At 40.6% G+C, this 25153-nt stretch overlaps 3 protein-coding genes across 4 annotated transcripts in view; 1 reads left to right on the top strand and 2 right to left on the bottom strand.

Annotated features, from left to right (window-relative positions):
• Nucleotides 1–1769: 1769 nt before the first annotated feature.
• On the top strand, nt 1770–7221 carry mrpl48 (mitochondrial ribosomal protein L48). 2 transcript variants are annotated; one of them, XM_083788948.1, is made up of 8 exons: nt 1770–2064; nt 2195–2256; nt 4076–4110; nt 4321–4406; nt 4876–5045; nt 5471–5573; nt 6328–6417; nt 7013–7221. In XM_083788948.1, exons 1-8 carry the CDS (start codon nt 1912–1914, stop codon nt 7085–7087), a joined length of 774 nt encoding a protein of 257 aa, XP_083645074.1. In that variant the 5' UTR covers nt 1770–1911; the 3' UTR covers nt 7088–7221. The 2 variants fall into 2 exon arrangements, with proteins under 2 accessions (XP_083645074.1, XP_083645073.1); XM_083788947.1 differs by having other exon boundaries at nt 1775–2064; nt 4318–4406.
• Nucleotides 7222–9851: 2630 nt separating this feature from the next.
• LOC310875604 (uncharacterized protein) lies at nt 9852–12554 on the bottom strand (the record flags this gene model as incomplete). The annotated part of the gene is made up of 2 exons (XM_083788895.1): nt 12446–12554; nt 9852–11319 (listed from the first exon to the last, which is right to left on the bottom strand). Exon 2 carries the CDS (start codon nt 11214–11216, stop codon nt 9852–9854), a length of 1365 nt encoding a protein of 454 aa, XP_083645021.1. The 5' UTR covers nt 11217–11319; nt 12446–12554.
• A 4723-nt stretch (nt 12555–17277) lies between these two features.
• The window catches only part of pea15 (proliferation and apoptosis adaptor protein 15), a 72199-nt gene continuing 64323 nt past the window's right edge, over nt 17278–25153 (bottom strand). The window contains exon 4 of the mRNA XM_083789297.1: nt 17278–24625. Within this exon, the coding sequence (XP_083645423.1) occupies nt 24561–24625 (65 nt within the window). The 3' untranslated portion in view covers nt 17278–24560. The remainder of the gene's footprint in view (nt 24626–25153) is intronic.

Raw genomic sequence — 25153 nt, 5'->3', positions numbered from 1 at the left:
CTATTTTGTAATGTAATATAATGTATTCTGTAATGTTTTAATTTATTTCTGGACTCTTGGAAGATTAGCCGAAAATCAAATCAAAGATAGCATTATCAATCAATCACACCTCACAGGGTATGATAGTCTTGGACTAGTCTTGGGGGCAGCGGTGGCCGAACGGTTTGCGGAGCGGTCTTGATATCGGAAGGTCGCTAGTTCGTATCCCCGGACCGGCACGTTAAAATTACCACCGCTGAAGTGCCCTTGGACAAGGCATTGAACCCCTACCATGAAATGTTCTATGAGAAGGGCCTGGCTGTAAACAAGTTATTGAGCTTAGTCCAGTTACCCTGGGTAAACATAGTAGCCTACCTACCTACCAAGGCTGAGAGTGAGATTTATTTGATTATTCTGATTGATTGTTTAATACTTTATTAGAAAATGTAAACAGCCACTTCAGGTCTACTCTAAAAGGATAGCAGCACCCAGAAAGTCAATCCACCCATGTCCTATACATTCAATTTATTATGAAAATATCAATAAACAGACTGTTGGAAGAAAAGAAAGAAAGAAAACAAGGGGTTGTTGTAACTGGGGGGGGGGGGGTCACCTGTCGAAGGGAGAAGAGATCATTTCCTCTCTTGCTGAAAGGTGGATTTTTCAAAGCCGTTATAAAGGATATACCAGTGTGACACACAGTACTGCATTGTTGTGTATTATAGTGCTATTATAGGTGGTTATGAATGGGAAGACAGTGCCAGATTATTATGAATCCTAAATCACACTAGATAGGTTGTTATTTTGAATCAAGTGCCAGATATTACTTTGAATTAGATTAAATAATACATCTCTAAAATAGGCGCGTTGCACCTGTAGGCTATGTGTTAGGCTAGCATACGGTACATCAGTCGATATTAACATACCAGCAATTAATTTACCTTTCCTCTTCTTGGTGTCACGATTCAGATTGATTTGGTTGAGCTTGTTATTACCTGTCGCTTTCTGGAAGCAGGAGACAGTCTCCGTCATCAGCCGTTCGGTTGTGGTTTATTCTATTTCTGCTGGAGTTTTCCACCGGGAACACGAAAGTGTTGTGAGAAAATCAGTGTAGGTGTAGCTTTGTACACCATAGATAGACTGTGTGAGCACTGAGCAGGTTGCTGCAGCCAGCAGGGAGGGATGAGGGAGGGGACATGCGGCATAGGGTATGTTTCTGCCTCAAACAGTCCTGTAAGGCTTACAGCTAAACTATACTGGTCTAAAATGGTCAAACATTGGCTACAATTATCCTCTGCTCAATTCAAATTTGATTTACATTGTAGAATCCTGTATGAGGTCCATTCTTCAGTGTTGATGTAAAAAAATAAAGATAATTTAGTGAACCTTTATAATATTAAAGCATAAGGTGGACACTGGACAGTGGACACTAGTACTACATAAAAAATAATTTGAAGGGTAAAGGCAAAAAATGACCCTATGCAGCCGAGCGTTCACGTTTTCTGACGTCACTTCCACGGATTGCTGATAAAGGAGCGGACACACTCTCACGCGGCACGCCAAAACACACACACACACACACACACACACACACACACACACACACAATGACACACGCACGCACACTCGCACGCGCGCGCACACACACACACACACACGCACACACACACACACACACACACACACACACACACAGGGGAGATAGATATAAATTGTCTAGTGTATAAACTAGTGCATGTGTGTGTGTGTGTGTGTGTGATGGGGAGCTCCTTGTTAAAAAAAATCACACTCGTGTACGGGGAGGGGCGCTCTTATCGTCGTGTGACATTATTGACATATGACCAATGACCATAGACATAATGTCTATGCAAGAGCCTATGTATTTACAAGTACATAGGATCTTGCCGGAAAGGGAACTATGGTTGCACGATTATGCTTGCAAGTCGGACCAAAAATAACGACGGAGCCACTTCCGTGATGCGTGTGAAAAAACTGTTGGTGGACAACATTAACTCATTAAATAACACATTTCTCGTTAGAATCACATACAATACATCCGAGACAATGAATGTTGCCGTTCGTAAGGTAAATAACTGTCTTAATAAATGTGCTCCGAAGGATGGCAGTTCAGAGGAACTGATGTTAGCGTTGCATCAATCTTGCATTGACATCATTCTTATTATTTAACGTGAACATTTGTGTTTGTTTCATTCAGTTGCAGTTTTCAGTTGCACAATATCCATTCGTGTTGAACCAAGCTTCAACGTGTTTACAACGGTAAGACAGTCTTTTTGTTCATCTATGTGACTTTTTGTGTAGACTTTATCAGTCCATAAGTAAGCCATGTCAGACTTGTCAGTCCCTTTTTCAAGGTCACTGATAGCCCCTCTCGGAACCCTCCGTAAAGCTTTTCTGAAATTTGGATGTCACTTTATGTAGGGTCCCTGTGCGTATCTGTATTTTCGTATGGGGATTTTGGAACGCGGACATAAATATGCTCGGTAACATCGTATCTGCGCCGTTTGACGGCCTGTTTTCCTTTGAGGGTTTCTGAATCTGTGAACTATAAGTACCTATACATACCGCTGCGAATATCTCCTGTGGCGCGGAAGCCGTTAAGTATTTTTAATCTTTGTTTGACCGATTTGGTCGCTTTGATTCTTCTTGTTTATTGACATCCAATTGTACCGCCTCCCGATGTGCGGTTGGCTTGTGCCGTCTACGTTCCTGCCTCTGATCTGCTCTGTCATAGCTATAGCGCCACTAGCTAGCCAGATAGGCGGTACAATGAGGTGTCAATAAACAAGGAAGGAAAAGAATTATCAAAGTGACCAAATCGGTCAAACAAAGATTAAAAATACTTAACGGCTTCCGCGCCACAGGAGATATTCGCAGCGGTATTTATAGGTACTTATAGTTCACAGATTCAGAAGCCCTCAAAGGAAAAGAAGCCGTCAAAGAGCGCAGAAGGAAGTTTCCGAAGTTGTTTACGTGTATTTATGTGTGCGTACCCGGTGGCAGGGTGGAGATGGAACAGGACCCCATGCTATCTGGGTCGTCAAAAATGTCAGAAACTTCAGTAGCATTGGGTTCTGCTTGTAGGGCTAGGTCACTGACAACATCTGAAATGACAACAAAATATATATTTGAAATACACACATAACATAACCACTCTGAAGATACTGCTAAAATAAGCTCTATGGAAATAACTTTAAAATATCATACACATTCACACAAGTTCAATTCAGTTGTACCCTGTAATTAAATGTACAACATTCATAGTCCAGAAGATTAAAGATTTACTGGACAGCAGCCCAAAACAGCCACACTATTTGACATATACTTCAAATGGGCTTAAATAAAACTGCAAACTGGAATTTATTCTTCTTTATGTTAACGCAATATAACTACTATACTAGCACATCAGCACATCTAGTCGTTTCAACTAGAGCTTGCAGATCTGCTACTTTTGATGCTTTTGTGACACTAGTATGATCAAGTAGGACGTTAAAATATGGAGATGAGGTTTCTGCAACGAGATGCACAATATATCCCCTTGCCAATGTACATTTTGCTGATATACAAAACGAATACAAAAGGAACATTATATAATATTCCTTAAACAAATATTTATGTGATCATTTTAGATTCAGGGCCAGGCAATGGCATCTTTGTATGAGGAATAAAATGAAATTAAAAGTCCACTGTATCGTCTTTCACTGTCACATCGCATGCAAAAGCAGAGACGTTTCTGTGGTTACAAAGCCGTTTGGGGGGGCTTAAAACCGGCCCACATTTCGTCCTCGGACACAGCATTACATTCACAGAATTTGATTAATTGTTAAGTTTAATTGAAGAATTTATTCAACGATCATCGATTATTAACTATTAACATCCCTACTAGAACTAGTGGTAGATATTTTGTCTTTCATACAGGATACTCAGGTTATAGAATCCTGAATATGAAAGGTACAGATTGTAGCTTTAAAATGAAGAATAGAGTCTCTTTTCAGCATCACCGGTGTTGCTGAAAAGAGATTGCCGGTTTAACAATGAATGTGAATCATTGTCTAATAACCTGTATTGTTTTTTAAAGGGCTTCAGCATCTCTCCTGCATCCGGTGCATCATGGTGAGTCTTTAGTGCAAAGACTTGTGTCAATGAATAAGTTTAGAGTGCATTTAGTGCACACGTGTAGGTATGAATGAGATCAGAGTGTAATGAATTACACTTACCCATTAAGACCTGAGGCCGATTCTACAAATGCATTCTAAATCAGTAGTTATCAATTTTATGTGCCAAGGAGGATCCCCCAAAATGATAGGTAATTTTCTTCAGCAGGCTCATCTCCAGCCAATACCAGACAGTACAGAAGTCAGCCAACACATACGATTGGCAAATGGAAGCATCTACTGCCAAAAGAAGCGGTAAGATTCTCTTTAGTATGCTGTGTCCTATGTAGTGTTGCCCAACCTGTAATGATTTCTGGTCTAGAAGGGCGGGTGCCGGCCGAAACCAGGCGGTGGATCCTATTGGTTCATCGATCTGAGCGTCAGCCCTCCACCTGCCCTCCCCGGTAGAAAACAGCGGAGAACACTGGCGTCCCCAACACGCCTCTGCACTTGTTATTGGTTAGCAAAATACTATGCCAGAGTTTCCAATGCGTTTCCCCAGGCTTTCATTTTTGAGACGAATGCGAACGAAAATAAAAGCCTGGGTAACGACTCGGGGCTATGTCCTCGGTTAAAATGACAGGGTGTTGGTGATTTTAGGTCTAATTATTTTCCACATCCATGATCTTCTTACTGCTAAAGATGTTCAGATATGATGCCAGAACAGAGTACAGTACACCCAGCATCAATACATTTAACTTTCTTATACCATTTTCTTTTTTAGCCCAAGAAAAAGAAGGACAAGCTGCAGATGAAGCCGATCAGCATGGCCACAGACACGGCGTACCCCACGTTGAACATCACGGTGTCGGGTTACGACATGACCACGGTGGAGCACTTCTCCCAGTACATCCATAACTTCTGCAACAGGCTGGGCGTCAAAGTGCAGGAGAGGTAAACAAACAACCAAAAACACAAGGCCAAAAGGACATGACAAATCTGACATGACAAATGCACGCTCTACTCGGGAGTCTTTAGGAGTAGTCTCAATAGCTCGGTGCAGATTCCTCGTTGAAGATCTATAGAGAAAGGAATATCCGCACTCTCTTGAGTATTTTATGAACTTGTTTATTTTCAACGCTGGGGAAGGCCGACGTGCCGAAACACATCCGTTTCTCTAGATAAAACTGCTGCTCTGTGTTTGCTGAAAATAAACAAGTTCATAAGAAACTTTCTCTATGCCTCTTCAAAAAGTATATTTAAAAAAAGAAAGAGAATGTGTAAAATGCCGGGAAAGTCTCTCGAGAACAATGGTGTATGAAGTAATTGCTGTTGGAATGAATGGTTTCTGTGTTAACACTCTCTTTCATCCCTGTCAGCTATGCTTTGCCCACCAAAAGCACAGAGGTCATGGTCATGCCAGAGCAAGGCACCAAGATGTATGTGGACTGTGCCCTCCGTACTCACATTAGAGTTGTACAGGTAAGGGCCGTACGATTCCAGACAAGCATTCGGTGAAACTCAGACAATGAAAACTCCTTCTGTTTATTAACCACTTAAACCCTATAGCCTGCCATAATGTATTTTGTTATCAATATATTATTTTAAGTTGATAGTTCCACACTGCATGCACTTCACACAGGACTGCTTTCTCTTATTAGCTGAGCGGTGAAGCAATTGTGAAATGATGGCAATGAATCTTCCTGAGTGTTTGTCTTGCACAGTACATGGTCAGCAATAAACCGACAACAGTAGGGCAATCACAAGAAATGGCAAAAGCACAAAAGCAAAACATCTATATTAGTGGTACAGCATGGTCATAATCATCTATATTATGTGTACCACTGTCTGCAATGACTCGATGAAATCCCAAGCCATGACACTTGACTAAAGTATATTAACATACTACGTGACGTCATTGACACACAAACACATTATCATGCATACACTCTGAACAATTCATTATAGAAGAATGAGACAGTGTTTTGAAAGCTAGTCTGAAGCCATTTAATTTCCCTGCATTACTGTACATTTCCTCGATGACGCAAGAGATAATTATGTCAAATGATCACAGGGAAGCTGTCAGAACCTTCCCTAAAACACCCGGGACAACGCTCCACACGTCCCAGACAGTCAGACTCTTCTCCCAAACTGTGGAACAAACTCCCCGGCATTGCAGTTAGAACTGCAATTTGTGAGACTAATATGTGATCTCTGACTCTTTGGTGTGTTCTAGCTCAGTCATCTCAGCGCTACGTTGAGCCCAACTTTCATGGAAGTCCTTCTGAAGAACCAACCTGAGGGCGTCCAGCTATCTGTAAAGGAGGTGAGGAACTGGAAAACGAGGGACAAAAATAGGACCATAACCACTTCAGCGCTACATGCTCACAATGTGTTGCTTATTTATACTGTAGGCTGTTTTTGCAGACTGTTTATAATGTAGGAGTAACCTTTCGCACGCAGCATGTTCAAGTAAATTAAGCACCAGGAGAACAGTGGTTATTGTTCATTCATCGTCATGAGGAACCATGTTAAAATCAATGTTACTCCTATGTCTCGACATAATACTAGTGCTGCACAATTCTTGCTCAAACATGAATCTCAATCTTCCTCTAAACATTACTACATTCAAAATGTGACACCTGAAGCCAACTACTGTGGCTTTAAACAGACAACATCAAAGTGCTCGACTTAATTGGACAGCCAACTAGTGCTGCACGATTCTTGCTCAAATTTAGAAATGAGATCGCACAGGTGTCTGAATCTAGATCACTATCTTTTTTTGATTAATCGTGCAGCACTACATAACACCTTGAATGTTCGTCACAGTGGTTAAGGTGTGGGACATTTTACCACTGCATATTTTAATGACATTACATTTTTGTCTAACAAGCCCCCCTCTTATTATTATTCTCTTCCAGCATACGGAGGCTGACTACCTCGCCCGCTTCAAGAAACGTCCTGACCTAGAGGGACTCATCGCACAGATCAATTAAAACAATTAACAATTAACCACAAAAAAACCCCACTGTAAACTTGTATTAGGAAGTTATGCTTTGTATAACATGTTTTTTTTTGTGCAAAATACCTGTGCTTTCACCTCCCACCTCCCCTCCCTATAAATAATGATTAAAAAAATACATCTGTAATTTGGTGTGTATATTATTTCCTTCTAATGTGAAGGGCTCTCTCTTCTCCCGGTGTGGACTAGTTTTGGTTTAGGCATAGTGTCATGGATGTACCTGGCTATGGTTCAATATAACACTCGTCTAAAGCACTAAATGAAGGAACATGTTTATTTCGTATAGACACTTTCAACAAAAGTGTTTTACACTAAACACTAAGACATTTGACAAAATTAAGGATGTTAAAATAACATGGTCCAAGAATAAGATAGGTGCCGGACACTGATTCTCCACCAGTCTTCTCCCGGTGGACCAGGTTTGGTTTAGGCAGTGTTTTTGAATTTGAGGTTAAGGTTCAGTTTAGCGCAGTGGTTTTCAACCAGTAGTCCCAAGTCCTTGAGGGGGTTCCAGGTGGTCCCCAGCTAAATGAAGAGTTGGTAACCAAATGCACCCTCATAGATCTTCCCATCTCCTATGGTACCAACATCAATACAGCATGGAATTGAGGACAAAATATTATCCAACGTTGGGTTTTGGGTCTGAAAGACTGAATATCATCAAATGGTGGTCCGTGGCTCGAATGCCGAATAAATAATGGGGCTTGATATGAAAAAGGTTGGCTTTTGTGAGGTTAGGGTTAAAGTTAGGTTTTAGGCATAGTGTTTAAGGTCGTAAGACAAGTTGTTTAGGCAGTGTTTTTGAGGTTGGGGACAAGGTTAGGTTTAGGCATAGTGTTTTGTGGTTGGGGACAAGGTTAGGTTTAGGCATGGATTTTGTTATGTTAAAGGTTAGGGTTTATGCGCCACCTGCTGGGCGACACACCAAAGGACGAGGGAGTCCCCATTCTCCACATTTTGAAAAACATCTTTGAATAGTTCAAATAGACAATCTAACGTGTCGATGTAGATTGTCTAGTCAAAATAGTAAAAAGGCAAAGAAGTTCAAACCCTCAGAACCTGTTGTGACATTCCATATGTTCATCTTTCCTCTTCGGGCGAAAATTAAGGCCCAGCCATACCTGGGCCCTCATCAAACCCTGTACACTCAAGAGAATGTCCCCGCTACCACCCTTAGATAATAATAATAATCTTTATTGTCCCGAAGGATATTCATCTTCACAGGTCTGTTCAACACCAACAACAAAAACAACACATAGTACAGAAAAACACCAAGACAAACAAAAACATGAGTTCCCCACTGTGTACAGAACCATCCTATTGGCGGGGCAGTTTGTTTAATGACACAGGGGACAAAACTCCTGAAAAACGAAACAAACCTTTTTCCAGGGTAAGGTTCTGTATCTTTGTCCTGATGGCATGAGGTTGAAGAAGCGATACAGGGGATGATCAGTGTCACGTGATATTGAGAGTGCTAGCCGTGTGATGGCATTATTGTTCATATCAGAAAGTGTTGGTGTGGGAAGTCCGATAATCTTGGAAGCAATACGGGTAATACTGAAAAGTTTGTTTCCGTTAGGCATGGGCAGTATGTTCATGTTGTAAAAACATGCGGAACAGTACAACAGAACAGGTTGAATAATGCTTTTGTACAATAATAATATAAGATGAGGAGCAACAGATAATGATCTTAACTTGCGGATTAATATCTCCATATACTGTATGGAGCTGACCTGTTCTGACATTCCATATGTTGATCTGACCTCATCAAACCCTGTACACTCAAGACATGCTCCTTATATGGCCAGTACAGAATTCATTCCATGTTGATCTGACCCCCCATGCCAAAGCGCCAGCACTCGCCCAGCAGTCTGCCGTCAACAAGGCGGATGCGTGCACGCTTTAGGGTGAGGTCGCTTCTTGCCCTCAGGCGTCTTACTGGTAAGTAGTAAGCAGGGCAGCAGGGGCACTAGTGAAAAATAGGACACTTAAAGTACAACCTGAAATACAGAGATGTACTTTTGTCTTGAACCATTCAGTTTTAATGATTTTTAAATCAATTCTACAGACAAAAGTGTAAGCAATCCAAATAAGACACAATTTACCAAAAACAAAAATCCAAAAAGTACAGTCAGCTATGGCTTGCTATTAGGGTTTTCAATTGTTGTTTTATCCTTTTTTTGCTCTGAAAATGTGTTACTTTTCAGTACTATTCAAATTCTAAAATAGGAAAAGAAGTATGTTTTTATACTTGTGTGTAATGCTGTAGTATGACTAAGTAGGGCATTAATAAAAAATAAAGGTTTCTGCCAGAGAGAAACGATCGTTATCGTTACAGATTATCTTGCATGACTGATGTCAATATCAGCTGGCTTGCAGATGTATGTGTCTATGAGACATGACCTTAATTTGACAAAATCCTAACTGTTTCTGGTTTGCCACAAATTCTGACCTGAAGGTCATAAGATTAAATTTATCCCCTCAGCAAGCAGGCAGGCTCCATTAGCTCAAAAGTCAAACTTTCTGCACTTGGCAGGAGTATTAGAGGAAAGTTACATAGTGCACCTATAATTTCTCAATTTTATACATCTCTGCTGTCAGAAATCAAATTATGTTCAAAATATTAACTTTTCAAAGGGGGAAAAGAAATATGTTTTTAAAACAAAACAATACTGCCTCATCAATGACTTTCTACATTCTTCAGATACTTGTACTGTGTGTGTAATTATACTGATTGATTAAAGAAAGGGGGTTACGGGGTTATGTGCACGACAGCGGCGAAAATGTATCATCAGATCATTTGATGCTGTGAAACCTCTCCCACACCGCCCACAGGAATATGGTTTTTCCCCTGCATGCTTTCTGATATTATGTTCTGTTAAATAACTCTCCTTATGAAACTTTTTCCCACAATGTGGGCAGGGAAACGGTTTTTCCCCCGAGTGCGCTCTCATGTGCAGATGAAAATGATGCAGCACTCGGAACATTTTCCCACATTTCTTACAGGTATACGGTTTCCCCCCCGTATGAATTCTAACGTGGTCTTTCAGTTCATCTGCGTTTGTGAAACTCTTCCCACAGTTTTTACAGGTGCCTGGTTTTTTCGCCATGTGCCGTCTACAGTGGACTTTCAAAATTGTAATATCCCCAAACTTTTGTCCGCATTCTTCACAGATATACGGTTTTCCACGTGTATGACTTTTAACGTGGTCTTGCAGTTTATCTGCTTTTGTGAAATTCTTCCCACAGTTTTTACAGGTGTATGGTTGTTCCACATTGTGCACGGTCAAAAGACTTTTATTCTTTTGTCCGGAGTCTTCTTCACAGATATACGGTGTTACCCCTGTGGTGGGCACTGCCGTGATCTCTATAATGCCCAACATGCTCCCAAAACGCACGTAACACTGTTTAACAAAGCGTATGTCGGCAGGACGTTCGCCAACATCCGTCGAGCTACTCTCCTGAACGCACGGTCTTCGATTGTGACGTTTGCCCGCTTGATTCTGCGGACATTGCAACGGGACAGTTTTCGTGTGATGGCGTTTGATGTCATTCGGCGCCACCGGAAGGCCTTCAGTCACATTTGAACCGCGTCGTGCTCCGTCCAACGTGACAGATTGGCCAGAAACATGTTTTCTGGTGGCAAAACGAGCCAGGTGATCACGTCTCAGTGGCACCACGGCTAGTGGTTGGATGCAGTCAGGCCCGACGGTTTTCGTGTGATGCCGTTTGAAGTCATTCGCCGGATGATCTTCAGTCGCATTTGAACCGCTTTGTGCTCTGTCCAACGTGACCGCTTGGCCAGAATCACGTCGATTGGCAGCAAAATGACCCAGATGATCACGACTCCGGGGTGCCACGACTACCGGAGGTCGTGCTGTGTCCTTCTCCTCTTCGTCGGACGACGAACTGTCACACAAGTCGATGATGGGCAATGAACTGTCACACAAGTCGATGACGTCTTGTTTTGTCTTCTTGCTTCGTCTCGCTTCGACCGACAACAGTTTCAAGTGGTCGGTTTTGTCCAAGATAGCCTTTTCTTTACCTTCTTTACGCTTTTCTTCCTCAATGAAGTTTTTTAGAAACTCGTCCCAGTCCGTCATGGTGCTGCAGCTGCTGGCGTCTTCAGTTCCCTGCACTCTTTATTTTCACAAAGACGAGGTTGTTGTGAGCCCCCCGGCATGTGGGGTCTGCATCATGGTTCATCTGCACAATGAGGGGAAAAACCCACAAACAAAGCAAGACTCAGAAATACAATTATAGGTATCCTGATCTGAAACAGTTTTTTCTGTTTACTAAATAAATGGTAAATGGTGCTTTTACATAGATTGTGCATTCACCCATTCACACACACATTAATACAGCGATGGCGGAGGATACCATGCAAGGCACCTTCCGGTTCCCAAGTGTCCACTTGAAATGGCATCACACACACACACACAAATAGCCTAATATTGAAATGTGTGTGCGTGTATACACACTGTGCTCTCTCTCTCTTTATATATATATATATATATATATATATATATATATATATATATATATATATAAATGGGCACGACATTGCGTAAAAGACCACCCCAAAAATGATATCACATTTGGCACCTGCTCTCTGCACGGTCCTGACTCATCATTGATTGATTGATTGATTGATTGATTGATGAATTTATGAGCAGATTGGAGAATTAGCATTAGATCAAACGGATGGATGAATATTAGCCCTGAAACATGATGAATATAAGTATAACAGACAAAAAGACACTCCTAAACTATCCTAAATATGAGCCAATGAATCTACAAGCTCACAACGGTGTACAAACTGTACAATAAAGGCTTGTGGTACAGTAGCCCTGGTCCAGTGCTTACAGCGAGTCTCTCTGACGCCCTGTGGAAGATCCTTCCAGAGCCCTCTAGCGATTTTCTCACTCCCGTGCGAGTGTTTACAATTCCCAGCAAATAAACAAAACGACGTAACTACTCACTGAAACAAAGCCTGCTAGACCTTGTAAAAGTCTACTATCGGAGCTGGGAAGCGTCTCAGGTCCCCAGCTTCTCTCTAAAATGCACTATTTTAATCATTAAATAAAATGCGGAAGGGACTTCCACAGGGAGCCAGAGAGAGACTCGCTCCAAGCACTGGACCAGGGATAGTGGTACAGCCGTGCAGGTGGTAAGGCCGGGTAAGGGTTAACCTTAACACTAGCATAACATTGCTGTTATTGTTATTTATAAACCTGCTTAAAAAACAATTGTTTGGTTACATGAAGCCTTTATTATAGTTGTATACTATTTTTTATCATATCATATATTTATGACATCACAACAAACTCACTTGATGCTTCTGTCGTACGGTAACCAACTCGTAAACATCCGTCCTTTCTTTCCACAGACTAGAGCAGACAAAGCTCTACTTTAGGACGCACGTCACGCACCACAGTCACCTACACCCCAAGGTTAACGAAACGGCAACTTAGCATTCCTATTTCCTAGCCTGCATGTGTATAAATCAGAGTTATAAAACGTTTCGGTTCCTCGAGTCGTCACCATGCTGACCTGCAGCATCATTCATTCACAGATTTATAAATAAGACAATGAACGCGGCTGAGAGAGTGGACCCCTGGTTTGGTGCCCACGGACTGCCTGTATGAAAAGAGGTAGGCCTATCATTCGTAGGCCTACAGATATATATACGTGATAAAACCTAAAACATGTTGCTGTAGCGTTAAAACAGAGCTTCAGAGGTGTTTGTGTCAATTATTTCTAACTATTATAAGGTTTGATTGATTGTTCAATTCATCAAAACATTAGAGACTACAAATAGACACTTCTATTTAGTCAAAGAACAGAACAGGAATTACATTGAGGGGGAAAAGGGTTGGGCGTTGGGGGGGATTCAGATTTTACGGGGTCCAGTTTCGAATTACAGCCGTCAGTATAGGTGCCCTTTAAGAGCGGTTTTGAAGGAGTCAAGGGATTTGCATGTCTTAATGACTGTTGGTAGGGCGTTCCACATTTTGGTGGCATAGGAGCCAAAATAATTTAGTACTTGTTTGTGTCTAAGTAATGTTAGTTCTAGGGATGCTAATAGACAGTCAATCGTTAACATAATTTTATACATTCTTCAAACAGTTAACAATAACCGAAAATACTATGGTTCTATCATTGGACAGTTTTCTCTAATGCTGTCTGTGCACTGGCCGAGGAAGTTAGGAACAATACAGCCACATAAGCCAAACATGTCCCCCCCCCCCCCCCGCCCCCCTCCCACCCTCCACCTTGGTAGCCATCAGGCAGGAAACCACAAGGCGGAATAAGTACCCATTCGTAGTACTGATTCGGCCTCGTGGTTCCCTGCCAGATGACTACAAATCATTGTACAACATGACGAAAGTTACCATCCGCTCCCGACCGGATCATAAACCCCAAATGGAATGCTGCAAAGGCTAACCTGACCTCTGACCTGACTTGTCCTCCTCTGCATGCTCTTCTTCCCAGCAGGCATGTCCACTTTATTCACCATATTCCCACGGCGGCCATTTTGCTATTAATGAAATGGCACTGTGTAGTCTACTCTAGAGGTTGGGGTGGCATTTCTTATACCATCCTGCAAATAATGACATGAGAGCTTGCTGTGTTACCCGTCTGTCCGCCTTTCCGTCTGTCTGTCCGTCTGTTGTGGGTGATCAGTGCAGATTTACAATAGTAGGGGCCTCCAGGCTAGACAAAATTTGGGGGCCGACCCCCAGGCTGCAGCCCACCCTAGCCCAATGGTAAATCCGGGAAAGCACAGCAATAATGTAACTTTGATGAGTAAGTATACCATACGGGGAGGATGGGGGAAGATGAACCACTTTTTACTTAAGTTGTCCTGGAAGCAAGGCAAAATGAGATGGCAGTCAAATCTAATGATCTACACATATTTCAGGATGTCCTCTATCAATTGAAATGATGAGTAAGCAGCTATGACAAAGGGCCATGAAAATATGACCTTTTAAAAAAAAAGAAAAAAGTGGCTCAATTTGCCCCAGGTAAGGGGTAAGTTGATCCAAAATTGAACCACATGATATTTTAATGTAAAGAGCTTAAACTTGAACAGATAATGTATTCACGTATTGAAAATAATTTAATAACAGTTTTCCCTTTTGCAAATAGTCTTATTTATCTGTTTATTTATTATTTAAACAATATAAAGACAATTAAATAAAGTTTGTTATTCAGAACCTTATAATATTTGCAATATTGTTAATACAATATAGCAAATTTGCAAACATTTGCAAACATCCAAATTAAAGGTCATTCAGTATAATTTGAGTAGCTAATACTTAATACAAAAATATGAATGGTGATTCACATTAAGAAAATTGGTTCAATTTACCCCAAGGAATTGGTTCAACTTGCCCCATGGCCACTTTTTGACAAAACATGGCTAGCTTAAAGGCGCAGTGAAACGGAAATGGTGAACAACATGAAAATGGTGTTTCCACATGAAACACCGGTCTGAAGTTTCTGAACCAATCAGAGCGTCGCATCCCTTCAGGCGATGGGACGGTAGCTAGGGACGGTAGCTATGCTAAGCGCAACAGCGTGGTGTTGTTTGTTTATAAATCATAATGGTCGGCCAGCACAACCAGTTTACTGTTATGTGGCTTATTTCTACCCTATAATGTTTTCAGATACATATTCTAGCGTGATGATTAAGTTGAAACCGAGTAATACACTGTCTGGATGTTATCTGGAATGGAAATAAAAACGGAGTATTATGTAATCAATAGCAGCTGTGATGGATGGATGCGCAAATATGGGAAATTAAACGGGTGAGCTTCATTGTTATTGGCTTTTATCGATGTGTATCTCTACACGTCATCACGCAGCACGTTTTCGTTTTAATAAATAAATAATGCAATCATTTTTATGGACCTTTGATATAAAAACACACAGAAATGAGAATTTTCACATTCTTTTGGCATCCATTGTTAGGTATGCCCATATAAATACCACAGATATGGTCTAAAAGTGTGAAAAACGTCTTTTTCATTTCACTGCACCTTTAATGCTCCAGGCTAATGTTTAGATAAATGATTCACATGGGTTTTATACATTGGTATATCACCAACATGCATGATATATAAGTTTAGACCTGGGTGCTTTTGCTTTAATATAAAAATGATTATTCCAGAAAAGTTATTTTTTTTACTTTGACCAGCAAAAAACACTTTTTTGTGTATAAATGTACTTTCCACTTTGTCCATGTGTCTCTCATCTTCACAGTCAGGTTGAAATGGTGGGTGTGTCCTGATTTTGAGGTCACATGACAACTCATGTGTGTAGTTTTAAAGATACAGGGGGTGGTTCAACTTACCCGACGGTTCATCTTCCCCCATCCTCCCCTACGTACCAGTGAGTGATATTGAAATGAATAGAAACAAAATGATGAGTTGTAGGACTAATGACTGGTCTAACCAATGACTAGTCTAAACCGAAAACTGTCTTAGAAACTAAGTACTGCACCCGGGAAGTGGACGCTTTTCAGATAGGGCATTAGTCCGACATTAATCTGCATGTCTGAACTACGTACTGCACCCACTCAAAGTACATTTCAGAGGCAAATATTGTACTCCACTATTTAAAAACTTTAGTTACTATACTTTGTAGATTTTGATTATTGTTGCACAACATACATCATCCATTTCAGCCCTATACATTTTGGACTTTTGAAAATAGCCGATCTACAAGCCCACAATGCGTCGCAATGCGACACATTGTGAGCTTGTATATCTGCTATTTTCTAAAGATTTTTTAGACATTTTTCACATTAAAACTTGTGAAACAGGACATGCTACATAATGAGTACTTTAAGTACATGTTGATGGACTTTTTTACTAAGGTAGGCTACATTCATAATAGGGAATTTCTATTACAGATTATTGCAGTATTGATACTTTTATTTAAGTAAAACATGTGAGCACGTTTTCCATCATTGCCATTAAATTACGAAAAAAAACGTTAGAATATAAGAGGTTGCAAAATGCCTTCTAAATCCTAAGAGTTTATAGAATCTAAAATGACACAGACGCTTTCCTGGTTTAATGGGTTAAATATCGGGTTAAAATCTCATCAATATTTTGCCTGCGGCATAAGAATGCATGATTGTAGTGTGGCTCATGGACAGAAACAAGATCACCCCAGGCAACACGCGTAGGTTAGCAAATATACTTTAATATATAATATAATATTTATATTCATTTTAGCACAATGACAAAATGGCATCATTTCAGTTTGGTCTCATTTAAATCATGACCCCCCCCCCACCCCCACAAAAAAGCCACGTCTGGATTTATTTAACGATACACATCTCAATACCATGTTTTGTTGCAGTTGCTGTAAAGTAATTCTTGATTTTTATTCTAATCCCGTCAATGGAAAAACTGCAATTATATAACAGCATTAAGTCCATGGCATCCAGAGGATTACATTGTGTAAGTTAAATGGAAAAGTGGACTTATTGATGACACTCTTTGCTATATGTATTATTGTTAAAGAGTGCACCCCCACCCTCTTTCTCTCTTTTATCGCAGACAATGTGATTAGATCAAACACAATTTGAACGTGTGCACTGTATATGTCAACGTTACTAGTGTTCATTTACTGGTGACCTCTTAAGGGTTTACATTGATGAATGCATGGTACAACATAACAGTATAGCACAACCAAACTAGTTTCCGGAATACCGTGCAAAGTCGTAACAATGTTTGCAAACGGACACAAAGACAGGCTACAGTCAGAGAAATAGAGAGAAAACGGACCCACTAACTGACCCTTAAGGCAGTGAAACACATGCAATCTGGGCATGGGCGATCATGTGAGGCAACATTGCCTAAAGAGTGTCTGTGGTCATGTTGCTTTCAAACATGTGGTTGCCAAGAGCTATTTGAAAAGATGTTTCACTCTGTACTTTGTGGCCTATTGCTGTTATTACCCATATACCCAAAGAAAACTGCAGTCCACCGTTACGCATATTCATCTAAATAAAACGGCTGGGAATTAAGGTCCTGAAACCTTCTGTGGAAATCCCTCTTTAATCTACAAGGCTCTTTTGTGGTAAATTAAATTGTCGGATGGCTATACATAATACTAGAATAATCCTAAAACCAAAGCACAGGAATGTTTCTTCTTCTTCTTCTTTAAAATTCACGCTGAAACTTTGCTAAAACTCACAGTGACAAAGCACATCACTTCAGTAACGATTATCAGATTAACCAGACTTGCGCACTCAAAACACGATACCAAAATGGCCGCTATAGTCTACTACTGCAAAAGACAAAACCAAAAGAAAAATTAAACAAAACCAAAAATAAATCTGCACTTTAGTAAATGATCAACTTGGCCGAAACGGTCTTGAGATGCCTTCGAAACATCTGAAATAGGAATTATTTAATACACATATCTTACAATGTGATGATCTTCAATGTCAACCCCCCCTCCAACCCCACTCAGCAGTTTGCAAGTAGCCCCCCACTGTAGTGAAAGCCTGATATTTCGTACATAAAATGTAAACTTTAATTGTCAAAAGGAAAAGAAAACAATTTCACATTTTGCCATAGCTCCAGGGGGTGAAGTGATTATGGTTAATAAGCATAATTATGCTCAGTTTTAAAATATAATTAACATTCCATCACTCACTCTTTGCCCTATAGGTAAAAAGGGGAACCGTGGCAAGGTGCAAAATCAGAAGCCACATGCCTGAAAACGTCACACATTCCAGCATCCTCACGACCATCCAACTTCACAAAATCCAAAACACGTTTTTCATTAACAACCCACCCTCCAAGTTGTATACAGCATGTTGTGCAAGACCTGCCACATTCAAAACGACAGACACAGCGAGTGCGACTTATCATTCCCTGCCATTTTGGGAGACCATTTCCCCCAAAATAGCTACAACTCCCAAAGGCCAAGATGCGTAAAACACAGTCGACTTCCTGGTCACATCTCTAATTTAACGTTTTAATAACTATGCTGTTCACGATGCTGTTCACTCTTCACGATTCTTTGCTATCTTTTTTTCCCACTACACTAGTCAGCACTCATAGCAGTTATTTTATACTTTGCCATACGGTGGTGTCACTCGCCGAAAACAGCCGACCTACCGTTCGATACAATTAAGCTCACACCCGCCACGCAACATGACACGTGACACTATTGTATGGCAAACATACTGGGCTTTACTTGTCTCTCTCTCCTCCCTCTCTTTCTCTCTATCCGTGCACTCTCAAAACTCAATTCAACACCGATTATATGTTTAGCGATAGCTTGATAAAGGAAAAAAACGAATATCTGCTAATAGGCAAGCCAGCTGTTGCCAATTTGTATCTCATGTATGTGTCTGATCGGTGGATTCTGTGACCACTGCTATCACATGTTGACAATGACATGTCAGCTGAGCTAAAGAGTAAAGTATAATAGAAAAACACAAGAAACGTACTCTTATGGTATAAGCAGTGATACCACAACATGAATAATACATTCTCCTATGTGTTGTTTTTCTTCTTTAAGTTTAAGTCATTGTCCCAAGCTGAAACTTACATTTATACATATACTGTATAAATGCAAAGGAAATTGCAGGAATTATATATTGTCGCTGTTGAGCAGAAAATGTATGCCCTGTTTTATACTTTTACAGTATACTGTCTTAAGACAGTGTTGCAGTAAAGTACACGATCTGCAACGCGTCAGGATGCAACGCTTTGTGAGCTTGTTAGTGTATCTAACTATGAGATTGTATAAGTCTATCTGTTTTGGACATACAAGCTTTCTGCCCGACAGCAATAATATAACAATCTATCCATGGTCATTGTTGGTATCAACAAATTTGATATAAGCTACGCATTTCAGATCATTCCCACGATTTGTTTCCAGTTAGTAAACATAGTCAGGATAGATAAAAAACAAAACAAATATATAGGCATGGAATAAATTAAAGTTACAAAAAAAACCAATGATATATTCACATTACATTATGTACAACATAACCAGTAAATTGACAGAAAAGAAATAAGCTACAGTCTTATAAGGGAAAACTCAAGATTACACACTACTAGGATCTAAACTGTAACGAACCATGCTGTGTAGGCTATAGCAATATACATTGTATGCCCTTTCTTTCTTTCTTTCTTTTTTTTAACTTTATGCTCTTCTATATATCTTTCTTGATTATACTGAGATAATATTCATAAATATAAAGTTTTAGTAGTTTTATATCTTTGCAGCATTTACTAAGTTCATATGTACTCAGTACATGGATATCCAAATTTGACATCATTTGCGACTGATATGTTCATATATTATGTGCTGATGGCCACAGGAAAAGCCAAGCAATGCTAAACATAATGTAAGAGTATGTGTTTTTATGTTGTTCATGACTTTTTTCTTTTTTTACTCGTCCAAATTGCTAAACATAATGCATTGAAGGTTAAAACCTTTGACAGAGCAAACACTGAAAAACACACATCCTTGTAGCACTAAAGTCAGACAGGTTGTGCCACGGATAGTGTCGATGAAAGAATAATGTCGTTTTATAATGTAAAACAAGTAGAAATAAAACAATAGATGTGTTAGGGTTTGCAGCAATGGTAGATACTCCACAAACTGATGCTGCAACTGTACACAACAACAAAAAGGCTAAACTTTGGTCCCCCAAGAAATATTCACATTTAATGTGAATATTTTGGGACACGCGGCAGAATAAATGTAAGTACTGTAGCTTTTATTAGATTTTTGTTTCTTTTGCCTCTTGTTTTTCAACCCTATTGTCAGACTACCGGTGACCTCCCACGCCGCCACTAATGAGATTAGCAACTGAGACTCGGAAACGATCCAAAATTGGAACAAAATAATAATAATAATAAAGAACATCACTTGGTCACAATTCACATGTTGATATTCAAGAAGCACTTGAAATTAAAAAGAAGAAAAAATAAAATAACTGCACACTCACGTACAATACATAAGACGTACGAAATAACTTTCAACTTTCGGTTGACAGAACCATTTGCACCCATTTGAAAAGGAAACGGCGAGCACTGTAGCAGGCCATGGGCCGATTCAGCATTTAAAGTCAACGCGCGAATCCTCCAGAAAACGTTAGAAGGCCATTACCCACAGGTCATAGCAGTAAGTATAGCCACCCTACCTCTTGAACGACGTCTATAATCGACAACGTAATTAGACTCAAGGATGCGTATATATCGCTCACCGCTTCGCGTTTAAGGGTCTGGCCGTGCGAGGGAGTATAATTCCATCACTACAACACTGAAGAATCGAAAGAGTGTCTGAGATGGAATTGAAGAGTTTGGCTCCAAAATGATACAGAATACACCAGTTGAAATGTGTTGTGAGGTCTGGGTCAGGTTATTATAATGAGATTATTATTCATCCTAAAATCTTAATACTTAATAGTAACCATGTTAGATGCAGTAATGATCTGTATATTCAAAGCCTTATGCAATGTACTTCGGGTAAGGATGTACAGTATTGGCGTTTTGGACATAAATCCTTCATTTTCACTCAGAATACAACTGATTGGTCCAACACCACTTTCAGACACCGACAAAAAACACGAGGGCTGAAAAATGTTGTGCCCTGAACCAAATCAAATGATAATCTGAAGGTCTACCGAGATTGGCGAGATAATCTAGACCAGCGTTTCTTAGCGCTCATTTCTCAGCGATATGTTTTGGGAACTGGGTCAGTTTGCCACCTTCTCCACAGGGAATGTTGTGTCGATCTAGTGTACTGGTGCTGCCCGCGACTTCATGTTGAAGGTCAACCTTTTGGGTCCCAGCTAGGGCATAACCAGCCTCTGAACCACTTGTTCTAGGTAGAAGAGTCAACATATTTACATACCCAACATGTCCAGACTGCATATGCATAGGATACACAACTCAATCCAACACCACGATATATATATACGGCGAGCAATAAAACAAAACAAAAAAAAGAGAGAGAGAGAAATCACTGAAACCTGTGATCGAAATAAAGTCTTCTGGTCATTGGCACTGGGATTAGGGTGGAGGAGGGCACAGGTGTGGTGTACTAGACATGCAGTCAGCGGAGGGAGGGAGATGTGTTCACATTAACGGAGTTCAAATGATTGCTAAAATAGATTCTTATTTCTTTTGTTATTGTTTTTCTTTTTTCTTTTCGTTTTGACCCGACAGTATTAACGGACACAAACATAAGAAGGTGCCATTAAATTATCACTGTTTTAGAAGCAGAATTACAGACTTTGCATTCTGCACACGACACAACCAAAGGTGCGTTCGGAAATTCGCAACTGAGCGCACCGGGCGTGTCCTCTTGTCGTTTGTTTATTCAGAGCATTCAGTGCGTTGTGGTTCGAAAATCTAGTACCCCCCCCCCCCCCCCCAGCTGTGCGGACTGCGGAGTGCCCGCACAGACCGACCCTACTCAGAAGTTGGAGTTGTCCAGTGTGCAGAGCACCTGTAGAGTAGACCAACGGCAGGTAGGCTAATGATATGAATTCCTTTCAATGTTACAGGACGGTGTGTTGTCTTAACTGGTCGTAAATAAGCCACACTCAATGCGACGTCACCGCCCAGTGCACAAGAAAACGGAGCACATTCCCAGTGCGCATTTCCGAACTCCTAAAGGAGTGTTAACGTGTTATGTTCTTTTGATTATTTGTGTCGGGTTGCAATGGCAGACGCACAGCCCTCACTCACAGTTGGGTTCAGATTGAACAGGATGCATTTGAAGGCTTTGCCGTGGAGATAAAAGTAGACAGTGTTTTCACTTAAACCACTTACACCCCTAGTATGGTTGAGCGGAGTCCCTCTGGGCTCTGTGCTAGTGTATTAAAAAAATTCTGTTATTGTGCAGGGGAAAGATTTAGCTGAGAATAACCCGTCGACAAGCATACAGATCTATCTATCTGTATGCTTGTCTATTTTCCGGGAAAGCTTTAAAGCTTTAAGTGCTCGTTTCAACAGTCTTGCTAGCTAGTGTGTTGGTGTATCGTGGCTGTGACGGTTCAAAATGCACCTGTATGCGCAGGGCATAAGAGTCTCTTTTCTAGTAAATATGAACTGCTGAAATGGGTGTTATGAGCCCCACACACACACTACTTTATGTATATTAAAGGTTATCTTGTGTATGATCACTTATTTTCTGTCATTGGTTGAAGCCTTAGTCCCACCCCCTTTTTCAGTTTGCTATAGTCGTCTATAGCATTGGGTGTGTTATTTGCTTTAGTGTTTGTCTCTTTAATCAGCCAGCCTCAGTCAAATAAAATAAAAATAAAAGAAGTGTGGTATACTTTCATAGATATGGTCTTGCATGTTCTGATATAATATAGTCCAGAGTAGTAGGCCTACATGGACATACACTCTTTTCTATTGACATTTTTCAACGCCTGTCGACATAATGTTGATGATATTGATAGCACACGTCACCAATGTGTTGATATTAACTTGCGCTGCATTACAAATTACAAATAAGAGCAGTGGAAATTGTCTCATGTCAAGTCAAGGTCAAATTAGATTAGAATACGTTTTAAATTGCATTAGCCATTCTATGCTTTACAGTTTCTAAATGAAAACCCAAGCTGGCGAGAGTAGGCCGAAATGGGTTACAAATTGCAGGCCAGAGTGTTCTCTATGGAACATATTGGTAAATATATTATTCTGTGAATATTCTTTTAAATATTATATTATATATTTACATCTCTGGCATAGTAAACTAGTAGAATTGTATCTTGTTTTTTTCTTTACTGGTCCACAGGACAACCCCCCCACCCCTCCCCACCAAATAAAATAAAATAAATCTATGCAGTCTGGGTCGTCCTTACATTAACAGTGGCCTTTCACTGTAAGCATAGAAATACTGATACTGTACCTCCTAAAAAGTCTCAATACGCAATTCCATAGTCAAAAGGCAAGTAGTGGCTAGTCCTATGAATATCTGAAATGTATTTATTATTTTCTTTGCTTGGAATTTTATCTGAATAAAGCATAGTTTACGCTTCAGTTATATGACGGACAAAAATAGCAGATTTACAAGCTCACAAAGCGACATGTTGTGTGAGCTTGTACATCAGCTAGTTACGGCACGTGACACCATCGTACGAGGATTTATACCGCCCGTCACCTTCTTAAACTAATGGCCTAGGTCATTTTTTTTCAAGTTTTTCAGAAAAAAAAGAAAAAGGATACAAAACTATATGATATTTTACCAAAAAAAACAATTTATGACTATCAAAAAATAACACTGTCTGCCAGTTATGTAACTTAAGAGGACTAAATAGGATTAAACAGCCTGATTTAGGCCAATTTACCTAACTTACTCCTGACTTTTGCATGATCCTTTTCAATTAGGACTTTGAGGACTGAAAAAATAATCCTCAAAAAATAACTTATGCCATTAGTTTAAGCAGGTGAGGTGACGATACATGGGTCTTATAAAGTGTAAAGGGATAGAGACCCTTTACAGGCCCTATCTTGCCTTTTACTATTTTGAAAATCATTTGTAAAATAGTTCAAACAGCCGATCTACATCGACATGAGCTTGCATATTGGCTAGTTGAAAATTTGAAAAAAAACAGTAAAACAAAAAGCCAAAAAGCGTTCATTTATATAAAGGGTAAGGCGAGATGGGGCCCGTAAGCTAACTGTGACAGTTCTTCAGTGGTTTAACAATGCATAACCGCTGAGTCTTTCTAACAGATGGTTGGTCAGGAGTAACTTGATGTGTTGCATGGTCAGCACACAGACACGGTCAGCACACAGACACATACTCACACGCACGTACACGCACAAACTCTCACAAATTATGCTGACACTTTCACCCCATGATGCACTCGAGTAAACGCAACATTACAAGTCCCAACATCGCTGCAGACTGCAGATTACCATACTAAAATAAGATTACAAATAATGACCATGACCACAACATTGCAGATTATTACCCTACTACAAAATGCTCCTGTTTGTGAAACTGAACCATATAGCTTTTGAGAACAAGAAGAAGCATAGCCGTGTGACTTTCTCCTCCTTCTTTCTCTCTCACTCATCTGTCCATTTTTCCAGGTCTTCCACTTGGTTTTCTTCGCGGCAGCTCTCTCTCTCCACTATACCCTTTCTCAGGAGATGAGGTTAATGATGAAATATCACTGCGATCTGATTAGGTCGTTCTTTTTTCTTTTCTTATTTTTTTGGAGGGCGGTGGCCTGTGGCACGGTGCCGTGCGGGCGGCGGTGAGGATGGCGAGGAACTGCAGGGGTGTGGCCGTGATGATGAGGAAGGTGGGCTGAGATGGTTGGTGGTTTGGTCGATTCGTCGGTCATTCTGTCGGTCAGTTGGTTGATTGGAGTGTCAGGGGTGGTGGTGCTGTGAGGGGGTCAAAGTGCAAAGGTTGGGACCTTGCGCGGGACTTCACACTTTTTTAGGGGGAGGGGCCAACTTGATGATCTCATCTTCGGAGGGCTGACGGATGATGTCTGAGGAAGAGGAAGAGAGAGAGAGAGAGTCCATGAGTGAAATTTACTTGTTGAGGCCAGACAACTGCAAACACAGACGACTCTACTCGACTCGGCCCTGCTCGCATATTACTTGTGCTGCCCCCCCTCCTGACGAGAGTGCTGCGTTATCTCATGCAGATCGGCTACTTTCAGGACACACACCTGGGCGTGTGCGTTATTACGTGGTGGAGCCGCGGAGAAAATAGTCATTATGAGGGTCGCCATGGCACTTTTTGGCACATTTTGTTGCCCCTCTCAGCGCGTTGCCGCACACGCAGTGCGTATTGCACATATATGCGAAGGCACTGCACAAACAAGTTTAATAACAGCGTGACTCAGACGTCATGACGAGCAGACATCATCATCAGTGGTTCCCTAAACCTGCACCAGCCAGTGTGATTTCTGCTCAAGTTTATTTTCAAATTTGCTGGCGAAAACAGCCTGGTAGAGATCCTATATTTGTTCACCGATCTGTGCGCACCCATTGTGAGTTTGTAGGAGTATGCT

Source organism: Protomyctophum parallelum (assembly GCF_964188405.1).
Source record: "Protomyctophum parallelum genome assembly, chromosome: 18".
NCBI classification, from domain to species: Eukaryota; Metazoa; Chordata; class Actinopteri; order Myctophiformes; family Myctophidae; genus Protomyctophum; species Protomyctophum parallelum.
This window is presented reverse-complemented; position numbering and strand designations above follow the sequence as displayed.

Excerpts from the sequence above, each read along its gene's own strand:
- mrpl48 (XM_083788947.1), top strand. The coding sequence starts at position 1,912 with ATGCTTGCAAGTCGGACCAAAAATAACGACGGAGCCACTTCCGTGATG. Across the intron at positions 4,111-4,317 it reads CCTGCATCCGGTGCATCATG|CAGGCTCATCTCCAGCCAAT; the intron begins GTGAGTCTTTAG and ends AATTTTCTTCAG. Across the intron at positions 5,574-6,327 it reads CTCACATTAGAGTTGTACAG|CTCAGTCATCTCAGCGCTAC; the intron begins GTAAGGGCCGTA and ends GGTGTGTTCTAG.